Source organism: Papio anubis, chromosome 12 (assembly GCF_008728515.1).
Source record: "Papio anubis isolate 15944 chromosome 12, Panubis1.0, whole genome shotgun sequence".
NCBI classification, from domain to species: Eukaryota; Metazoa; Chordata; class Mammalia; order Primates; family Cercopithecidae; genus Papio; species Papio anubis.
In genome coordinates, this window is record NC_044987.1 from 24,935,865 (window position 1) to 24,955,468 (window position 19,604).

The 19,604-nt window shown below is 42.0% G+C and overlaps 1 protein-coding gene across 1 annotated transcript; it reads right to left on the reverse strand.

Moving 5' to 3' along the window:
- Positions 1-11,141: 11,141 nt before the first annotated feature.
- C12H11orf87 (chromosome 12 C11orf87 homolog) lies at positions 11,142-18,144 on the reverse strand. Its single transcript, XM_003910654.5, has 2 exons — positions 18,015-18,144; positions 11,142-16,916 (listed from the first exon to the last, which is right to left on the reverse strand). Exon 2 carries the CDS (start codon positions 16,653-16,655, stop codon positions 16,062-16,064), a length of 594 nt encoding a protein of 197 aa, XP_003910703.1. The 5' UTR covers positions 16,656-16,916; positions 18,015-18,144; the 3' UTR covers positions 11,142-16,061.
- Between the last annotated feature and the right edge of the window lie 1,460 nt (positions 18,145-19,604).

Consider the following 19,604-nt stretch of genomic DNA (forward strand, 5'->3'; position numbering starts at 1 on the left):
AGAAAAGAAACTAACGCATCCTAAGTGCCTAACACAGTGCCTGGGTGCTTAGCAAGTACACAATAAGTGGTAGCTATCGTTGTTGCTGGGGAGAAACAAATCTGTATTTCCGTTGCTGTATTAGATGCACTGCATACATTTTTTTAACAAACATAATTATATCAAAACTAAGCTATTTTGTAAGTAGGTATTATTATCCCTATTTTAAGCTTGAGAAAGTCAGAGGATCTGAGTGAATTGCTCCAAGTCCCATGGCTGGTGAGGGATGGAGCAGGAATTAATACAGGCCTGACTGACTCCAAAGTCTAAGCACTTGGCACTGCAAATGCTTCCTTCTGTGTCCTGGAGAGGTGCGCACACATATGCTCAGCTCCACTGGGCATTTAACTGGCATGAAACATTGTTGAAGGATGTTCTTGTTGGAGTTGCCACAGCAGTGCCAAGCGTCCATCAGTGAGTGCTTGTGTATGCTGCTGCCCTTCTTGCATGTTTCCCGGGGTGGGGTGTGGGGAGGGAAATTTTCACACTGTCAGGGGAAGTTTATACAGACCCAAATTTCTCAACACATCATCTGTGGCTTACAGTGGGCTATGAGAATTTTCTTGATGGTCAGAAAACTGATCCAAAAATGCGAGTCCTTTTTTCAGTTCTTTTGATACATCAGTTTTTATGATGTGAGTTTTATAAATGACTGGGTCACTGAGGCCTTTAACTTAAGGGTTGCTAAAAATTGGTGTGTGTAAACTGAGGTTAACACATTACCAGAATTTGCCAGCAATTTGAGCTTTAACACCTGGCAAAGCTATAGAGGGCGTATACATAGAAGAGGTGGTTAGAAACTCCACCATTTCAAGAAAGAGCTTTATCAGTATTGTTTAAATTTGTTATCAATAAACACCTAGGCAGTTCTTACTATGTAATAGGCATTTTATCAGCATTTGGAAATGTTAAACTGTTTTCAGTCTTCATAACATTCCTATTTCAGTATTTTCAAATTGGAAAATTGAGGCACAGAAAAGTTATGAAGTCACCCAAAGTCACACAGCTAGGGAGTGATAAGCTAAGATTTGAAGACAGTGGTCTGGTTTTGGAGTCCACACTCTTAGCCACTGAATTTCTTCTTGTTTTGTCACTGAAAGTTTCTTTTGGTGTGAATTGTTTGGGTATTGTTACACATGAACACATAGCTGGGCTCAAAGTTTCTAATTACTAATATTTAACAACAAAAAAACACAACTACAACATATTGAGCATTTACTTTGTGCTAATCACAGTTCTAAGCATATATTTATTCATTACCCTTTTACTCTCCTCTCAATTTTACAGATTAGGAGATTGAGGAATAGAGAGGCTAAGTAACTTGCCCCAAATCACTTTCACAGAGCTAGTAAGTCATGGAAGTGGCGGTTCAAACTCAGGTAGTCTAACTCGAGACCTAATGCTCTTAATCATATTCTATTGCAGTTCAACAATGGGTCATCTGCACCTGGTAAGCTCATTCTCCATCAGAAAGTAAGGACAAGTAGGGTACTTGAACTAGGAAGGATTTTGAACTCCTTGCTATAGGCCACTTTCAATGGTGGTAAGAGAGGTTAGAGTCAGCATTCACAAAGGCAGCCAACCACAGAGAAAAATATAGCATTTTGGAGCAGGCATAGCTCTGGTGTTAGCAAAGAAACAAGGGAAGAGCAGACATAATGCAAGAATAGAATGTATCTCCCAAAATAGGGATACAAGAAGTGACAGCTCAGTACTGGGCTCCAGGGCCAGAGCCCTTCCCATATGGCCACAGATAAGTAGTGTACCTTCACTCCACCTGGTTTCCTCATCAGCAAAACATGTGTGACGACAATCCCCACTCCACAGAGTTTTGTGAAGAGTGAAAAAATAATAAATGTGATGTTCCTGGCATCATTTTGGACGCTTATGTTATTCAATGATAGTGAAACGTCTCCAATCATCTGATTTACATCATTTTTTAAATAATAAAGTTCAAACCTCTGATTCAAACACATGATAGCTATGGCCCTACCTTGTTGGGCCTTATTTGATTTTTTCCCCTTTCCATTATACTTGGTTTCTTAAAAAAGAATAATATTGACAGTATTCTGATAAATCACATAACCTTTAGTCCTGAAAAAGTAACTGATTATTTTACAAGCTACAGTGATATACCAACAGCTGTATTGGCAGCATGTTATTTAATTGCATTTGGGACAGCAATGTATTGTCTCTGGGTCACAGCTCCATTTTTATGCAATTTGGTGGGTGGCTATGGATTTTGGGTTTGTTTCAGGAGCCATTACTTTGCCAATCCAATCTGCATAATTCCATTTACTTGTCTTTAGAAGGAGAGATCTTGCCAGATCTATTGACTCTTACAGGAAGATTTGAGGGACATGAGATTTTTTGTTGTTGTTTCCTTCATACCAACAAAAATGACCTGAAAAATCCAGGTCATTCCATTGCTACATGTAAGTGCACAGAGAAACAACATCTCTCTTCCACAATAACAAACAAACAGTTAAAGAGCATTGCACTGGATGGCACTTCATAGAATCCTGAAAAAAAAAAAAAAAAGCTGTTTCCCATTCAAATCTTGAAAAAATGTATAGAAATTAGATTTTCCCCAAGATCCTCATTCTTCCTCATCAGGCATCCCTCTGGGACAGTGATTTTAGTTTGCATTGGCATCACTTGGGGAATTTGATAAAGATACAAATTCCTGAGACCTGCCTCCAGAGATTCAGATCCACTAAGTATTGGATCAAGCCCAAGTAACCTATGGATTTAGAAGGTTTGACAATCTTCCTTCCCTTTTCTATTGTCCCCTCAGATTCTCATATGAATGGGTCCCTGTACTACATTTCAAGAAGTTCTCTTGACAGCTGCATACATTGTTGTCATACTATTTTTTTTTTGTTTGTTTTAAAGGTGAGTTTTCAGGGGTGCTTAGACAGTCTCATAGAAATAATGTATTTGAAATTGATAAGAAAAAGTCACAGGAATGGTGTTTTTGTCTGGTAGCAAGGAGAAAAAAGAGCAGAGGCGTTAGAGTTAGGCAAACTATAATTCAATCCACACTCACTTATTAGATGGATGACCCAGGAAATTACTTAATCTCCATGAGCTTCAGTGCTTTATCTATAAAATGGGAATAATAAACCCTGAAAGTTTACTCTGAATGTTAAGTGAGACGTTTTAGCTGGATACAGAAAAGGTGTAAACAAGGACACCTGCCTTGTGTCTGGATAAGACAGTTCATAATATGTACTGAAGTGTCCCTTTTTAAAAATAATGCTAATGCTTTTCTTTTTTACTAAAGAACAAATATCAGTCATTTTCTGCTGTGTTGAAATGGGGCCTTCCTGGAGCCCCTAACTTTTTTTTAAAACCTTGTGCAGATGGCTTCCTGGAAAAATAATGAAGGCTGAGCAGATTCCACTGAAGGCCCACAGGTGGTGTGACCCAGAGGCAGTGTAATTCAGTCATGACTGATTGCTTTGGAATAGCTCCTGAGAAGCTCTGGCCTCCAAAGATGCAAAAAGCCTACTGATTAGAGGCTGCGGGAATGAGCTTGTTGTCATGGTCCACATGGCCAAGGTGGCCCTCAAACCCGAATGAAAGTGTTGAAATCAGTGTCAAACAGGCCTACAAAGACGCTGTGGTCCCAGCATTCCTTTCTTCATGGTAGGGACCACGTTAATGTGAAGCCAGCAATATCTCTTCCTTTGGGCTGAGCTCAGCAGATTCAGAGGGGTGGTTGACAAACTTTCCACACCCAGTCCGTCAGTCATAATATGAGCCATTAGCTCTTCTAAAGGCAACACTAGGCTGCCAAGTCACTCCATAAGTTCAGTTTGATGCTAGCTAGGTTTTCCATAAGGCAGACTGAGCATAAAAAAAAAAAAAAAAAAAACTGTTATTTCAACAAGGCATTAAAATAATTGCCATGGTTAAAATTAAAACATTATTAGTCATGTACCTCCTTACTGTTCTGTTTTATGTTGTTTTTATATTAAATCACATGGCAGGGATAGATTGGGGAGTTACGTGTTTTTCAGGACTTGAGCACTCTGTAGGTCTTAAATGTCCTGGGTCTTGGCTGCTAAAGGCAGAGTTAAGCAGGTGACTATTCCCTTGATTGACTTGGAAGAGTACTCACATCAACCCTCCTGCACCCAAAGCTGTGCCCCAAAATATTTCCTCCTGCCTAAGATGTTGGAGATTTCTGTGAAAATGAAAATGTTATCTTAAATCATTGAGTCACTATTGCAGATTAATACCAAATACACATGCTCAGTGTTGCAAAGAGTATGGTCCTGAGAAGATAAGGATTAGGTCACAGGTGCTATTATGACAGGGGCACGCTTTCATTTTAAATGTTCAGAGAGATAAAATGAATCTAAATATAAGAGGGCAGCCCTTCAAGTGGGAGTGGGTCACAGAGCAGTACACTGAGCAGTTTGGAGAGTATATGAGTGCCCTGGGGTAGGTGGAAGGATTAAAAAAGAGGAATGATGCATTGTGTCAATTCTACCAGAAACGTGTTGTTTTCATTACCACTGAGAGACAGTGCCATGCTTTCTAGTCAGAAGGAACAGAACCTGGGCCTTTCCTTGCCTCAACTTCAAATCCTGCTCTCAGATGCAGATTTCTCTATCTACAAGTAAGCAGAATCTTACAGCTCCCATTCTAGACATGAGACTAAAAGAAGATTGCATCATCAAAGATCAGTTTGTGTTCACTCAATGTGGGCTTATTTTTATTTCTAATTGCCATTTTACCTTGGTTTCCTTGTATTATTTCATTCTGAAAGTCTTTTCTCCCTGAGTCATAAACTCTTTGAGAGAAGGAACCCTGCTTTCTTTAGCATCTCCCTCAGTGCAGAAGACTTGAACAAATGCCAGGTGACTGATTGATTACCTGATCCTTTTCCTTCAACATATGTCCATTTGGCTTCAGTTCCTATGGCTGACTCACTGCTCCTGTACCAGCCATGAGAAGTATGAGGGCTTGGGTCCCAAAAGCAAGCTTTGTTGGGCTATTCAGGCAAGCAGAGTGTAGAGGAGCAGGGTAGGGGAGAAATGCTGTATCTGCCAAACATTTCCTTGAAGATATAGATTATTGAACAATGCCAAAGATTCCAATGATGCCACTCTTATTGCCATCTAGAAGTCAAGTGAAACTGATGACTTGCAAATATACTGTTGCTTTTTGCCTTTTTTTTTTTTTTTTTTTTTTTTTTTTGCTGGTGTGATTCTGGTAAGACTCCTTTTACAGCAGTACCAGAGTACTTTTAGATATCAGTATCTTAAAGATATCAGTATCTTTACTAAACAACTGCTATGTGCCAGGCACTTTGCTAGAGATTGGAATGTGACATTAGAGCACAAAGAACACGAGTTTGCTATTAATCATCTACCAGAAAATTACTCCTTCCCTTCCCCAACCAATCCTTATAAAAGAAGCCAGAACAGGGACTACCATACACTCATTGCCCACTATTGTTAGATATTTGCATATGTTTTCTAATTTAATCCACACAATAAACCTTCATAAAACTAAAGCATGGAGAAGTTCAGAAACTTCTCCAAGGTCTCATACCTACCAAGTGTCAGAGCCAAGATTTGAACCCAGGCCATTTCTCCACATTACTGGCTGTGTTGGCTTTTCAACATCTTCACCAACACCATGGGTTCCTTCTCAGCAGTATATTGATTCTTATTCCTGTCAATGGGGTCCTATCTGATCACTGTATTCCAAGAGAGTAAAGTGAGGTTTATAGTAGATCCTGTGTAATGTCATGATTCTATGCAGGCATGCCTCAGAATTGCAACAAATGGCCTAGCAGCTAATGTCAGAACACACACTTCCAGACATACGGAGCCCTCCTTCAACATGACAGACTATGAGTAGCGGTTATCAGTAACTACAAGATGGTGACAATGCTACTTAGTGAAGCTCACACAGCAAATTGCAGACTGCTCCGCAGAGCTATGCTTCACCACATTCTGAACGTGGTCTGGGGACAAACTCATCAAAGGCTGTGCCAGCAAAGCCCAGAACCTTCCTTTGAACTCCCTTTTATTAACTTTGTCACCAAGTCATGACAGATAAACAGCACCCAACTGGGGTTGCTTTGAGCCACAAAATAGAAAGCATAAATCTATTCTCTGCCCTTTCCTCCCCTTTTTGCTCTTTTCCCTCACACCATGCATCTATGAATCACCAACCCCACCAGTTCCATAACCTAACATGCACTTGAATATGCCCTTATTTTTCATCCCCATCTCCATTGGTTCAAACTCTCATCCTGTGTCACAGGATTATTGCAGCTGCTTCATATCATGTCTTAATCACCATTATATCTGTTCCATACAGTGATCTTCCTAATCTATAATAAACCCAAATCTATAACTCAGCTCTATATTCAAAATTTCTCACTAATTCCCCACCAACAACAGAAAAGGCATATCTTTAAAAGCTGCCCTTGCAGAGCCCTTAATGATCTGGCTTGCTTTCACTTTTCAGATTTCTCTTTTGACAATCCCAGTATGAACAGCATAACGCTTGTGTAAATATATAGAATACTCTTATCTCTGTGTTTTTGTATGTGCTTTTGCTCCTGCCTCAAAAGCTTTTTCTTATTTTGGTGAATTGCTGCTTATCCCTCAAAACCCAACTAAAATATGGGAAACCTTTTCCTAACCTTCCCAGATAGACTTAGTTGTTACTTCTTTGTGCTTTGAAGTACTTTTTCACACATTTATTACCACACTTGAATCAAATTTAAATTTATTGGTTAATTAGACTACAAACTACTCAAAGTACCAGCAGATTTCATCACTCCTCTCTAGTTTGGGAGTGTCAGTACCTGACACAATGTTCCGTAAGCGTAAGTTTTTTTGCCTTCTTCTTACCAAAATCCAATTTGCTCATTTATAAAATTAGGAGGCTGGGTGAAATTAGTTTTCAAAAATTCTTCTATACAAACAATTTTTATTCAATTAAACCTTACATCTGCATGGCTTCTTCAAGTCTTTGCTCAAATATCAGAGGCTGTCTCTAACCGCACCCCCACCCCGCCCCGCCCTTCCCCTCTTTGTCTTCATAGTACTTTTCTCTCTGTAATGTACTCCAGAACTTACTTAGGTGTTTTGTTTATTATCTCTCTCCACTAGAAGAAACCCCCATGAGGGCAGGACATTTGCTTACATTGTTTACGGCTGCATTTCTGGGACAAAATGATGTCTGCCATATATTTGGCTTACAATAAATATCTGTTGACTGAATAAACTCTCAATATTAGAGCTGAAGGGTTCAAAGGGATTATCTCTTCAACTGGATACATGTATCAGTCAATGACACCTAGTCAGTGGTCAAGCAAGGATTAGCTAATTTGTTATCAGAATGTGGTCATAACAGCAAGGACTGCAGGCTGATTGACAACTGTCAGTAATAGGACAGTTTCCTTGGGACAAAGAAATGAAACTACCTAAAAGTTTAAGAACAGAAGTAACCAAGGTAGACCCTGAAAATAATCCTGCCACACAGCATGGCCAATTTCCACTTGTAGAGCACAATCTTTTATGCATCTCCCACCAGGAAAACTTGTGATGGTGGGTGTGGGAAGGATGCCCCAGGGAAGCTTTTGCCACAAGGCAAAGGTAGAGAAGCGAGCCTTTCTCTGCCTCTCCTTTCTTTGTTCTTTCCTCCCCTTTCTTTGTTCTTTACTCCCCTTTGGAACTGAGTGACCTGTACTGCCTCCTCTCCTTTCCATCAGGGGATCCCTAAAAAAGGCCAATCAATATGGAGGTGCAAAGACTGCTGGCAGTTACGATCTTTCTCAAGGGTGCTTGCCAGAAGATACATTAATCACAGGAACTAAGCTTTTAACTTAGTTCATACGGAATTAAGGGTTCATACTTTGGCAAGCAAAGGGGGAAACAGTGTTATTTCTGTCGTCATTGAATTCCTACCATGCCATTTGAAATAATCACCTACGTATATTCAAGTGTAACTAACAAAATATTTCTGACATGCCTTCCCATGTAGGCTCATTTATCTCTCTTCCACATTCTAGTTTCCATTTTAAGACAGCCGTGAAGCTACAGTCAATGTATAGAATGTGGTGTGTAGAAAGCAAAAAGCCCCAAATCTACACTTTCCTGTCTGATTACACCTTTGTACTAAAGGAAGTCCTTAAGGGACCACATAGAAAAGTCTATCCTTTCCAGTCCTGGGTAATTTGGGGAGGGGAGAGAGAGGAGTCTAATAATGACTGAGGAAGACGAATTGTAAGACTCTTGCTCCCCAAGCCCCTTGATTCAGAGAAAAGTTGCAATAGAGAGGGATCCAATAATAAGCATTCTGATAGGATCCGGAAGCCAGAGAACTTTGAGGGTAGTAAGGGCTTTAGCAAGTATCCATGTCTTTACTAGTGGGAAACCTTAATAGAGAGAGCTACTGTACTTTCCTGTTTCCAACAAGAAGGCAGTGGCAATGGGGTGATGGTCATGGCAGTAGGCTACTAGAAGGCTTCTTGTTTTCTATCATCTGAATAGAACCCAGAAATTCCCATTTGTCCCAGTTAAAGGAGCCCAGGGATGCTTAGAATACAGTAAAATGGCAAAATTCTTCAGTTGGAACAAAAAGCCATGGTAGACTCAAAGTTTGAGACTGGAAAATTGTCCAGGATCCTGGGCTCCAACTGGGGGTACAAGATAGGACTTGCTGTAGCATAGCAGCCACCAGTTTGGGAAGCAAACCAGACTGGCCACTCTCCAGTTGAACCAGCAAGGATTCCTTGAACTCTGCATAGATCTGAGGAGCCTTTTTCCTCTGCCACCATGAGATAACATAAATTATACCCAGACACAGCCTTGGAAAGGGGCACAGGAAAGAGAGAAAATTTGATAATGTGGTGACTTTCTTAAGAAAACTACCAAGCAAATAGGTCCCTGTGAGGAAGATAAGATGAATTATAGGAAAATAAAGTAGCCACATTTGTTTTGCACATCTGTATGTGAAGAGTGACTATTTTTGTCATCTCAATGCATTTTTGCCACCTAAATACATTGAGGTTAGTAGCGGCTTTCCTAAATTTTTGAGATTCCATGTGCTGAAAATTTTGTACCACAAAGTGACTACAAACCTCTAGGCTAAAATTTAAAATCCTGAGTTAAGGTCATGATCCAAGAAGAGACAGGATTTGCAAACACAGATAGATGATATTCAGCATAAGTTGGAAAAGAGGGGTTAAGAAAGGTTATCACAAGAGCTTCTTCTTGTTTTGTAAAGTTTTAAAAGGTAGAGCCACTTTTTGAGAGAGGGAAACCCAATATTATCAGCATCAATTCAAGCCTGGAACATATCTGGAGATGATATTCTGGAAAGAGTGACTGGATTTCAACAACTAATCAGAAAGAGAATACACAACTAATATTTCATAAATTAATCCACCCAGAGAGATTGAAGGAGTTGGGGAATGGAACCATGCTTGTCTTGTAAGAGCTAGCTGAGTTACTACTCATCCCTCTCTTGAGCCAAACAGCTGAAGTTAGAGCACATATACCTACTGGGGATACAGAGGACAATGGCTAGGGATAGGGTTGTACCAATCTTTACTTGCTGCTGCCTTTACATCGAGTAGCTACTCATCTCCACTCCAGTATTCAAGATCCACTCGAAGTTTATCGAAGCTTAAGAGAAGTATTTCCTACACACAATCTGCAGCTCCTAAAGGGTAAGGGATAGGGTGAAATAATGGTCCAGTATTTGGTAGAGTTGGTGCCTTCTTAGGGACATAGAGTGATATAAGGTTTAGTACTCAGGTTTTCTAGCCAATTTAGAGGAACTGAGTAGAAGTTAATATGAAAATACAATCAAGATAATCAAGCTCCCACCTTCATGGAAAAGGGGAGGGCAGGAGCTTAATCATGAGTACATGTCCCTTGTAGGAATACGGAAATTTACTATGGTGTGTGGCATAATGTTTCAAATAGGTCCTGATTTAGGATCCCTTAATAAGCTTACCTTTTTGTTTCTTACACCCTGTCCAACTGCCCTTAAGAGTTAATCATAATGCTGACATCAGGAAGAAGATGATTAAGTCCATTGCAGAAGCAGGAAACTAACCATAGTAGGAGGAGTCTTGGGTAGAGAAAAGTAGGCATTAAGGGAAATATTAGCTTCTTGCAGTTTGGAGCAATTTTGAGAAAAGTAAGAGAAAAGTGAAGCAGGTGGCCATTAAAGCTTTCATGCTCCTCTTCACATATATTTAGGAGCCAAAGGAGTGGTGTTGGCTTGAAAACATCTAAATAGCTTTGGAGAAGCTCAAGGATTGGAGATAAATGGTAAACTCCCTTCCCTTAAATACATTAGTTTGGGTCTCAAGACCTCAGAAGAAACCCTCATGGCACCATCCAACATGAAGTAAGATTAGTAGAATTGAGGTGGAGGAGGAGGTGGATGGATAAATGAATAATCCCAAGATAGACCCAGGCTTTTCACCAATAGGTCCATGGCATGCAGGGCACCCAGAACTTCCTGAATCTCCAAGAAGGGGACATTGTGTGAGAGCACTGGTGGACCTATACATGGCCAGGGTCAGGATGTATGTGTTTGAAATGGAGGACAAACGTCCATGGTGTAAAATTGCTGTGGTAAATGTCAACACAAAAGCCAGTAGGACAATAGCACTTCAAACTAGGGAACAGATCCTTTCAGCAGGGTTCAGCTAGGATCCATCAGACGGGTTGGAGGCTACCTTTCCCTTAATTGGCACAAAATCATGTCAGCCACATCCCTTCCTGATATACCTGATTATATTATATTAGAGAAGTGGAGGCAAAGAAAGAGGAAATCTGAGAATTTAAGCATATGACCTCAAGATCCTGAGCATCTGTGTAAAGGAGCTGCTACCTTATTATACTGGACTGTTTATTGGGTTGTCTTAAATTTTATAAACATCCCATTTCTAAGATGTAGTTGGTTTGTGAGGAAGAGCAGATAAGTTATAAAAATTTTTTGAAAACAATATAATTTCTTTGAGCATCTGAGTATAATAGAATAAGTAATTATGTTATCCTGGTATATTATATATTAAATTGGTAAGGAAATACTGTCCAAAAAGCCAATTAACAAGAAAACTCTTTTATTGATAGAAAAGCAAAACAAATTTTCCATGAATTCTAATCTTTTTTCTTCTATCTATTGGATATACTCAAGTTCAAAAGTCAGTTTTTCTGCTGTTGTCATTATTGTTACTGTTGTTGTTGTCAATCTCTCTATAGAAACAATCCCTTGTAATCACAACTGTAAGGGAAATATCCCTACCTCAAATGGGTAGGACCTCCTTGAGAAGTCATTGTCTCCAAATAAAGTTAATTAAACTCTTATTGTCAGCTAAGCATTCATACATGGCACCAATTGTATTATTAGGTTGGTGACATTAATAAGTATTGATGTCAAGCCACATTAGCTGTTTCTCAAATGTTACCAAATAAATAGCAAACCAAATCAGAATCAGATTTACATTCATTCCAATGATTAAACACTCTTATAGATTGGGCAATTTATTCTAATATGAACTGAAACATCTGTGAGTCACAATCACAAGTTCCAATAAAAAATGGCCCAAATAAGTAGGCCTTTCAGATCCAAATTCAAAGGCCTTTCAGATTCAAATTCAAAGTTCAGATTCACATGGGAATGGGACTAAGGAACCTGATCAGATTATGTTAAAATTTCTGGTTCTAATTTAACCTGTAACTTCCACATAATATCAGCTAGCAACTGTTCAACTTTCACCCACAGAAAAGCATTAAAGCATATGTCTACATGATAAAAAAATAAAATTTAACCATTATCTAATTAATACAATTGATGCAGATAGAAATGGTGGAAAAGTCAGATGTCAAAGAAGTTTCTTAAAGCTAATTTTACCCATATTATCCAAAAATGATTTATCAAACTAAACAGATAATAGTCATATTTTCACTTTACCTTTAGCTATGCAGATATAAATTGTATCTCTACACAACATATAGGTTGAAAATGAAAAACATCAAACCACAATCCAGGTTCCAGGTTTGTGGTTTAGATGGCCCTAAACCTCTTCTGGATATTTTTGCTTTCCATCTAGATATTTAGACCACATTGATATGGGTCATAACTTTATCATCATTGCTACATTTGAGTCACTAACCTAGGAAAGGAAGCTTATCTAATTACCAGTCTTCCAAGCTAACCAGGACTCTCCCCTTTCATTATTAAAGAGAAAGTCATTCTGATTTGACCCCAGAGAAATAAGTGCATGCACATACCTGACTTTTCAGTATCCTCTTTGGATAAGAGGATGGAACAACTATTTTGGTTTCCATCTCATTCTTGTAATGACAGAAAAGAGAATACAAAAAGTCAATTGTAAATTTATACAAAACGTATGCATATATAAATACATATCTATGGGTGTATATAAAGTCTAAAGATTATATCCATATACGTCTTTAAGATTCAGAGTCTTGTACAGTTGACATAATAGTATTCTCTCTCCAAATTTTCTCATTTTTAAAAACAATAAGAATCAAGCATGCCACCTTATTAATACTGAATAGCAAGTGCAGAAGTTAAGCTGTAGCTATAGGGGTTTGAAGCAATTAGTTTGACGGGACATCAGTGAATAAAATCCTTAAAACAAATTTAGCTATTTCCAGATTGCCTTTTGTTTCATAAAAATGAAAACCTCAATGCCCTGTTGGTAGCATCCCAAACTCCTGAGACTGCCAATTGAGCTCTATAAGAAGCAGTGCTTTAAACAAGGTCTGTGTAAATTGCTTGGATGTGTGCTTATTGAAATAATTTGGTGTGGGAACTGGCTTACTAGAATTTCATTAATTCTCTATCTCATAAAAAAATCACAAGTGATACCACTGGAAGCTTAGGTTCTGAGTATATTAAGCTCAGTATGAAATCTGACTCACAAACTGCATCATCTTTACACAGAGCACTATTAAAAATATTAAACTACAGTCAATTAATGGAGAAAGGCATACACATTTAAAGGTGCACAATAAAAGTGTATTACAGATGTGTGCCCATGTTGAGAGGTATTGAGATCATTTGTTTTACGATATACATAATGCTTTTATTTTTCTTGCTCCTTGCATTTCTTTGGGGAAAAATGATGTAGGACAATTTCATAATTACCCCACAGAGTGTACAGGCTGCTCCTTGGAAGGGGATTATTATTGCATGCCTTGAATATACTATGATTCATAAGGCAAGAACATATGCGTAGCTTCAGCACCAAGAAAATGGAATCGTTATCCAGCACTGCTCACAACAGAACATCTTATTGCTTTAATAAAATGGGAAATTATTCACTGTAGAAAGTGCACCAAATAAGGGGAAGAAAGTAATATCCATGCACTTATTGGAGCTCATTGGAAATGACAAAGCTCCCTTCTGGGTCCCTGATTCTATTCAAATTTCAAGTCCAAAAGTCGTTCTGTAATAAAGTATTAAAGAGCTACCACTGGATGAGGGTAAGCTACAAAAATTAATGGACTTTCTTCTTCACAGTGCCTTAGTCATTCTGATGTACAATGTAGAACTCTGATGCACTAAAGGATTCCCTAGTGGCCTGAGGGAGTTAATGCACTCTTTTACCTATTACTAGGAAGTGACTAAGGCACTGGAGAAAAACTGGTTCATTGTTTAATATATTGTACCCAAAGATTATACCTGGTCTTCCTAATATTACAAGATGGCATGCCTCAGTGATGATCTTCTGTGCTTCAGGAAAGGTGATTATCTTATGGGTGACTAAAATTAAGTTTATTAAATTATTTTTATAAAAGATGCAGACTGAGCTTGGACAATTTAATAGATGACCAAAAATATTAGAGGTAATATTTCCTCTGGATAAGAGTACATATGTATGGACCAAGTAGACAATTTAGAACAACTAGTTGCTTGGGGGAGAGATGCTCATAGGGGCACTGTTGCCTTACACCCTGCAGGATAGTAAGGACTCTTTTGGTAGAGCTTTTTGCAGATCATTTTCATTCATACATTTTCCAAAAATTTGAATAGCTGTCAAAGGCTTGATTTCCAAGAAGAGATGCCACTGCATATAACTAATATTGTAATATGCTTCTGGCTTCTTCTATCATTCAACCAAAGGAAACAAAGTGGTAAATAACTATAGACTAATTCCATTTCTAACATAGATGGCCTTGTCTGGCATTAGAAAATAATAAAATATTTATCTTATTTTCTCAGTGTTTTTGTATGTTCAGTGAAGTTAGGACAGACTGAGAAAGATAGCCTTTCCTTTGCTGCAGGCACAGATTTGTAACTAAACAAACAAGCTGCAAACATTTTTATCCTATAAGTAATTACTGGATATAACTTTTCTTGAAATTCGCATGTCCTGTCATCCAAATTGCCCAACATCCCCACCAGTCTCATCCCCAACCACATACAGTACAAGCAAGCACAAACACCACTGCCTCCAGGTGGTAACTGCATGCAGGGAGAACTGCAGGCACTGTTTAAATATTAACCATGTTTTTAATAGATGGCATTCTTGCACATCCATTATTTGTTTGTTTCTGTGGTTGTGTTTTTTTCTATTATTTGCAAAAAAAAAATAAATAAATAAAGCATGTGTGTCATCTTTTTATAACAGTCTACTACAGAATAAGGTACAAAAGAACACTTCTGGAAACAGCAGAAGCCAGGTCTGCACCACTGAATTTCTCATCCAGTGGTAACCATTATATCAACAGCTGGAAATTAAGAACAATAATATACAGTTTGGAGGACATAGTACAGAACTATAGTTTTTTTCTGTATTTGGTACCAATATAATAAATATATAACAAAGGTGCACTTGTTCTAAAAATAAAACAGAAACATTCTAGTTGGTTAGATACTGCACTTTCAGTACTGCACATCACCTAATACTTTTTTTTTTTTTTTTTTTACAAAAAAGGTAACTTATGCAATGTTTAATAATAAGAAAACCAATAGTACACGCTAACTCGATTGTAGAAAAAGAAGAAAGAACCCAACCAAAAGCCAGAATAGTCATTTTCCAAAACAGCCCCTCCTCCGCCTTCACAACTAGAGGAAGTAATCAGAACGGTGAGGCGACTTCAGCACCAGACCTGGCTGGACAGCTCCCAGATCCTCTGTAAATCCTGAAAATGTCACAGGTCAAAGGTGTATGGGTGGGGGCGGGGCAGGGAGTGAAAGCGTTAGCTTTTTTAAAAAACTCATTTAAAGATTTTGACGTACTTATGCTCGGCCAGCGAGGGTCATTTTAAAAAGTAAATTAAAGGTTCTGTCCTGGAAAAGGTAATAGGTAATAGTTAACCAAAGGGTGAGAAATGGGCTGACTGGCGAGGGGTACCTGTCATAAACACTTTCTGGGGACTATTCTCTATGCCCTCTTGCAGTCCTGGTGCTTAATGTAGACGTTTTCTTTATAATATACTATTGCCTGAGCCCGGCTGAGGGTGGGAATGGGGAGGAGAGGGAAGCTAAAGAAAAAGTGAAAGCTTAGGGGTCAGAGGGGAAGGAAGGAAACTAAACCTTAACTTGACAGCTATGTACATTACCGGGCCCCCTCCCCTCCCTTTGCTTCGGGAATCAATGCCTTTTATATATTTGGTAGCTTGTGCGGTTTCTCCTCCTAATTGAGGGGAGCGCGGATTGGAGTGGGAAGATGCATCCTTCATTGACAATGAGAAATTATGTGATTTGTCATGCGCTTGGATTGTGTTATTAGTATTATAATAATTACTATAAATATTAATAAAGTATTATTATCAGCGTTATTTCTTCTTCCGAGACTTTCCTCGCCCAATATTTACAAATACCGCACAGTGCCTCGGCGGAGGAGAAACAAGAGTAAGGGGAGGGTAGGTAAGGAAACCAGGAAGAGGAAAAGAGGGGCCAGAGGAAAATGGAAAAGGAAGGAAGGAGGAAAAAAGCAAGGATGGCAAAGATGATGGAAACAAGGACGGGGAACGAGAGGGGCTAGACGATCAGGACAGTACCACCGTTTGCAAAAGGCCCTCGCCAGCTGTGTCCAAACAGGAGGAAGCTGCGTGTGCTCCTTGGGGACTGGAGGCTGGCAGTGGAGGCGGAGGAGCACAGGGACCCTGGCACGGGAGGCCAGGGGACGAAGAGGAGGACGACGAGGCGTTGGAAGGGGCACAGAAGGGAGAGTCCCGGGGCTGCCTCTCCAGCCGGGTTTCCTTTGTGTGGGTTGGGGCCTGCCTGCCAGGTCGGGGCAGACCCCCGCCACCGCGGCTGCCGCTGCAGTGATCCCGCTCATATTCCTCCTGAGCCCTCTGCATCTTCCGCTTCTTCATCCTACGCTTGTGGATGTGGAAAGTGGAGAGGGACAGCACGATGAGGCAGAAGATGAGGGTAACCAGGACAATCAGCACCAGCGTGGAGGAGAAGGACTGGAAAAGCTGCTGTCCCACCTGCGTGATGCAGGTGCCGCTGCCACCTGCGCCTGGGCCGCGGGCACCCGTGTTGCCGCTGCCGCTGGCGTTGGGGGAAGCAAAGGTCCGGTTGAGGAGACACGGCGGCAACGCCAGCCTCAGCTCCTTCGGCGCCCTGGCACTCATTGGCGCGGGGCTGGGAGGGGCCGGGCCCACTAGGCTTCCCCTCTTGGGCACACTGTTCCCACCAGCCAAGAAGAGGACGGAGCCCACGCCACCCAAAACTGCTCCCTGTAGAGGGAGGGGGTGTGCGAGCAAGCCAAGGACTAAGGGAGCAACTGCTGGCAAGCAAGGCGACCAAGGAGTGAGCGGCGCCCGAGAGATCCTCGCCGATCCCACCTGGAACGCGTCTTCACACGCGCACCTTTCCTTCGCGGAGGCACCAGGCTGCAAAGACACAAAGCTTAGTTAGAATCTCGACCGCTGCCCAGGGGAGTGCGGTCGGGAAGAATCAACCACCACCGCAAAGCGGCCCTCTGGGCACGCTGCCTGAGCTGGGCGCTGCCCGTATTTTCGGTCAGCGGACCCCAGCCTGCCCACCCGTGGCCGTGCACCAGAGCCACCAGCAGCCTGCTCACCCCACTCGACAGGATGGGGTCTTCGCCGGCACCGCGGAGGTGCAGATTACTCAGCAGATAAGGCAACCTCCCTTCCGCCCTTCACAACTTTATAATTGCAACAGACAAGCAGCCGCTTCGGATTGAAGTCCCTACTTCCCAGAGCTCCGGCTCTCCTCTTTTCTGCACCCTCTCGGTGGATGTCTTCGCCTGGATCCCTCCCCTCCCAGCACCCACTCCGGGCCACCGCGGGGGCTCCGGGTACGCAGTCCTTCCTTTCCCTCCCCCTCCAGACTTGCCCTCCCTGGACGGCATCAGATCCCTTGGGTCCCATTCCCAGGGGGATACCCCTGGAACCACATCCCACTCTGCCTCTGTCCGCGACCGCGGCTGACGAGCAGGAACGCGCTCCATTTCTTCTCCAGCCTTCTTCCCTGGCATTCTCCCCTCTCCAAACAACAACAACAAAAAGCAGCTGAAGCATCTTTCTCAGCTGACACATTCCCACAAACGGCGCCCTCCTCCCCATCTCTCTATGTCCCCAACTTGGCAGTAGCCTGATTCTTTCTAGAGGAACTGGAATGGAAAGAGGAGGGTTCCCGCCTGCAAAGTTTGGGGAACAGACCTTCTTTCAGTCCTTCCTAGACCCAGCCCGAAGGCCCCGAGGCTTTTCCGGCGTACCGGAGCCGGTAGACCCGCAGCGCACAGGAGAGCCTCCTTGCTGTTCCCAAGAGGCAGCTGCAAACTGTTGCACTGCGGAGCAGCGAGGCAGCGCGCAAGCAAGCCGGGGCAGGGGCAGAGGCCGGGGCCGGGGGCTGGAGCTATGACCGGGGTGGCTGCACAGGCCGCGTGAGCTGTCCTCCCCACTCGCGCCCGGCCGTCAGGCCACCCGGACATCAGAAGCCTTTAGTCACACCTTGTCTCTTACCTGGACCGCCAGCTGGCTGCAAGGAGGGAGCCCCCGCCGCGCGGCTGCAGTGGCGGCTGCAGAAGGCGCGGATTGAATGGGCCAGAGACCGAGCCGCGCTGCTGCTGCCGCTGCCGCCGCCTTCACCGCCGCTTCAGCGAGCTGAGCTCGCAGCCTATTGCCAGAGAGGCCGGTGACGTCAGGCAGCCACTGCCAGGGCTCCAAGCCACCCCTCAGGCCCCCACCCACCCTAGCACCCCAACACCTTGTCCTAGCATAGCGAGCCTCTGACACACACTTCCCAGTTCGCTGCCCTTCTCCAGCCCAGGAACTAGGAGGAGCAATCCCCATCCCCACCCTGCAAGCAACCCACCTTTCTCACTCTCTTGCCTAGGAAGAGTTGAATCTTCAGTTCTCCAGCTGTCTGATTTCGTTCTAGAGCTGACCCTTTGGTCCCAGAATCACACTTTTACACCCTGGATAACCATTTCCCATCAGTGCACAGATCAGACTTTCTCCCTGGTGGCTGATGAAAATTTCCCCCACCCCCAATTCCTCTCTGTGCTGCCCCTGGTTCTGAACATAAACTGCGTGCATTAGATGACAGGGACATTTCTCAACACAGGTGTGACAGAACCCAAAACACAAACCTGAACAAATTAAACAATCGAAATTAACCATTTTTCTCCCCTGGAGTTTCCAAGTTATCTTTCACTCCATCTGATTCATGATCCTTCTTGCAGCCCTCACATCCTCATCTCTAGGCCCCAGACTCACTCGATGTATTAAACACTCCTTCTATTCTGTCACTCTAGACACTCATGAGCACACAAAGCATAGTCTTACAAGGAAGAAATATGAAATTATTCACAGGAAGGCAGAAATGAACTGCCTTATGAAAATTCCAAGTATTTGTAGCTTGCACAAAGTACCCCTTCATTGGCCCTAATTCTTGGTAAAGTGTTTGGAGCACAACCTTTTAGCAAAATGGATAGAACTTCCAAAAAAGAACTCAACAGACTCCCTAAATCTTGGAAGAGACTAGTTAACTATTGGTTTAGGAGGCTTGGAAAAATATGAATAGTGCATTTAGTTACAGAATCCAGCTTTGAAATGGAGTATGCTCATTTTTCTGTTGGAGAAGCTAGCTGGGAACAGTACCTAAAGACATTGCATGGTTTGAAGGCACTCAGGTGTATTACTAAATGTGTATTTTCTTCTTTCCTCCTTGTTTTCTATCTTTGAGTCTGGCACAGTGCCTCACAGCTTACTTGATAAATGATGCAGTGTATGTTGTTGCTCTTTCATGCTATGCCTCAGAAATGACTGATGCCCAGTTATCTGCTTGTATTTGCTGTATGTGTAAAGAAAGAGGGTCTGACATGTGGAGGAAAAGGCTGTCTGTAATCTGGGGGTCCCTTCTTCTGACTTTGTTTAGGCTCACATAGTCACTGATGTCTGCCCCCCGCCCCCACCCCAATGGTAGCATCACCTTCCTGCCTGGAATGAGAGTACCAGATGCCTGCAATAGCCACGTGCCACATTTGGACAATTTGACTTTGGTGGGCTCAGGGGATAGAATGGTGAGCCTTTTTTTGTTTTGTTTTGTTT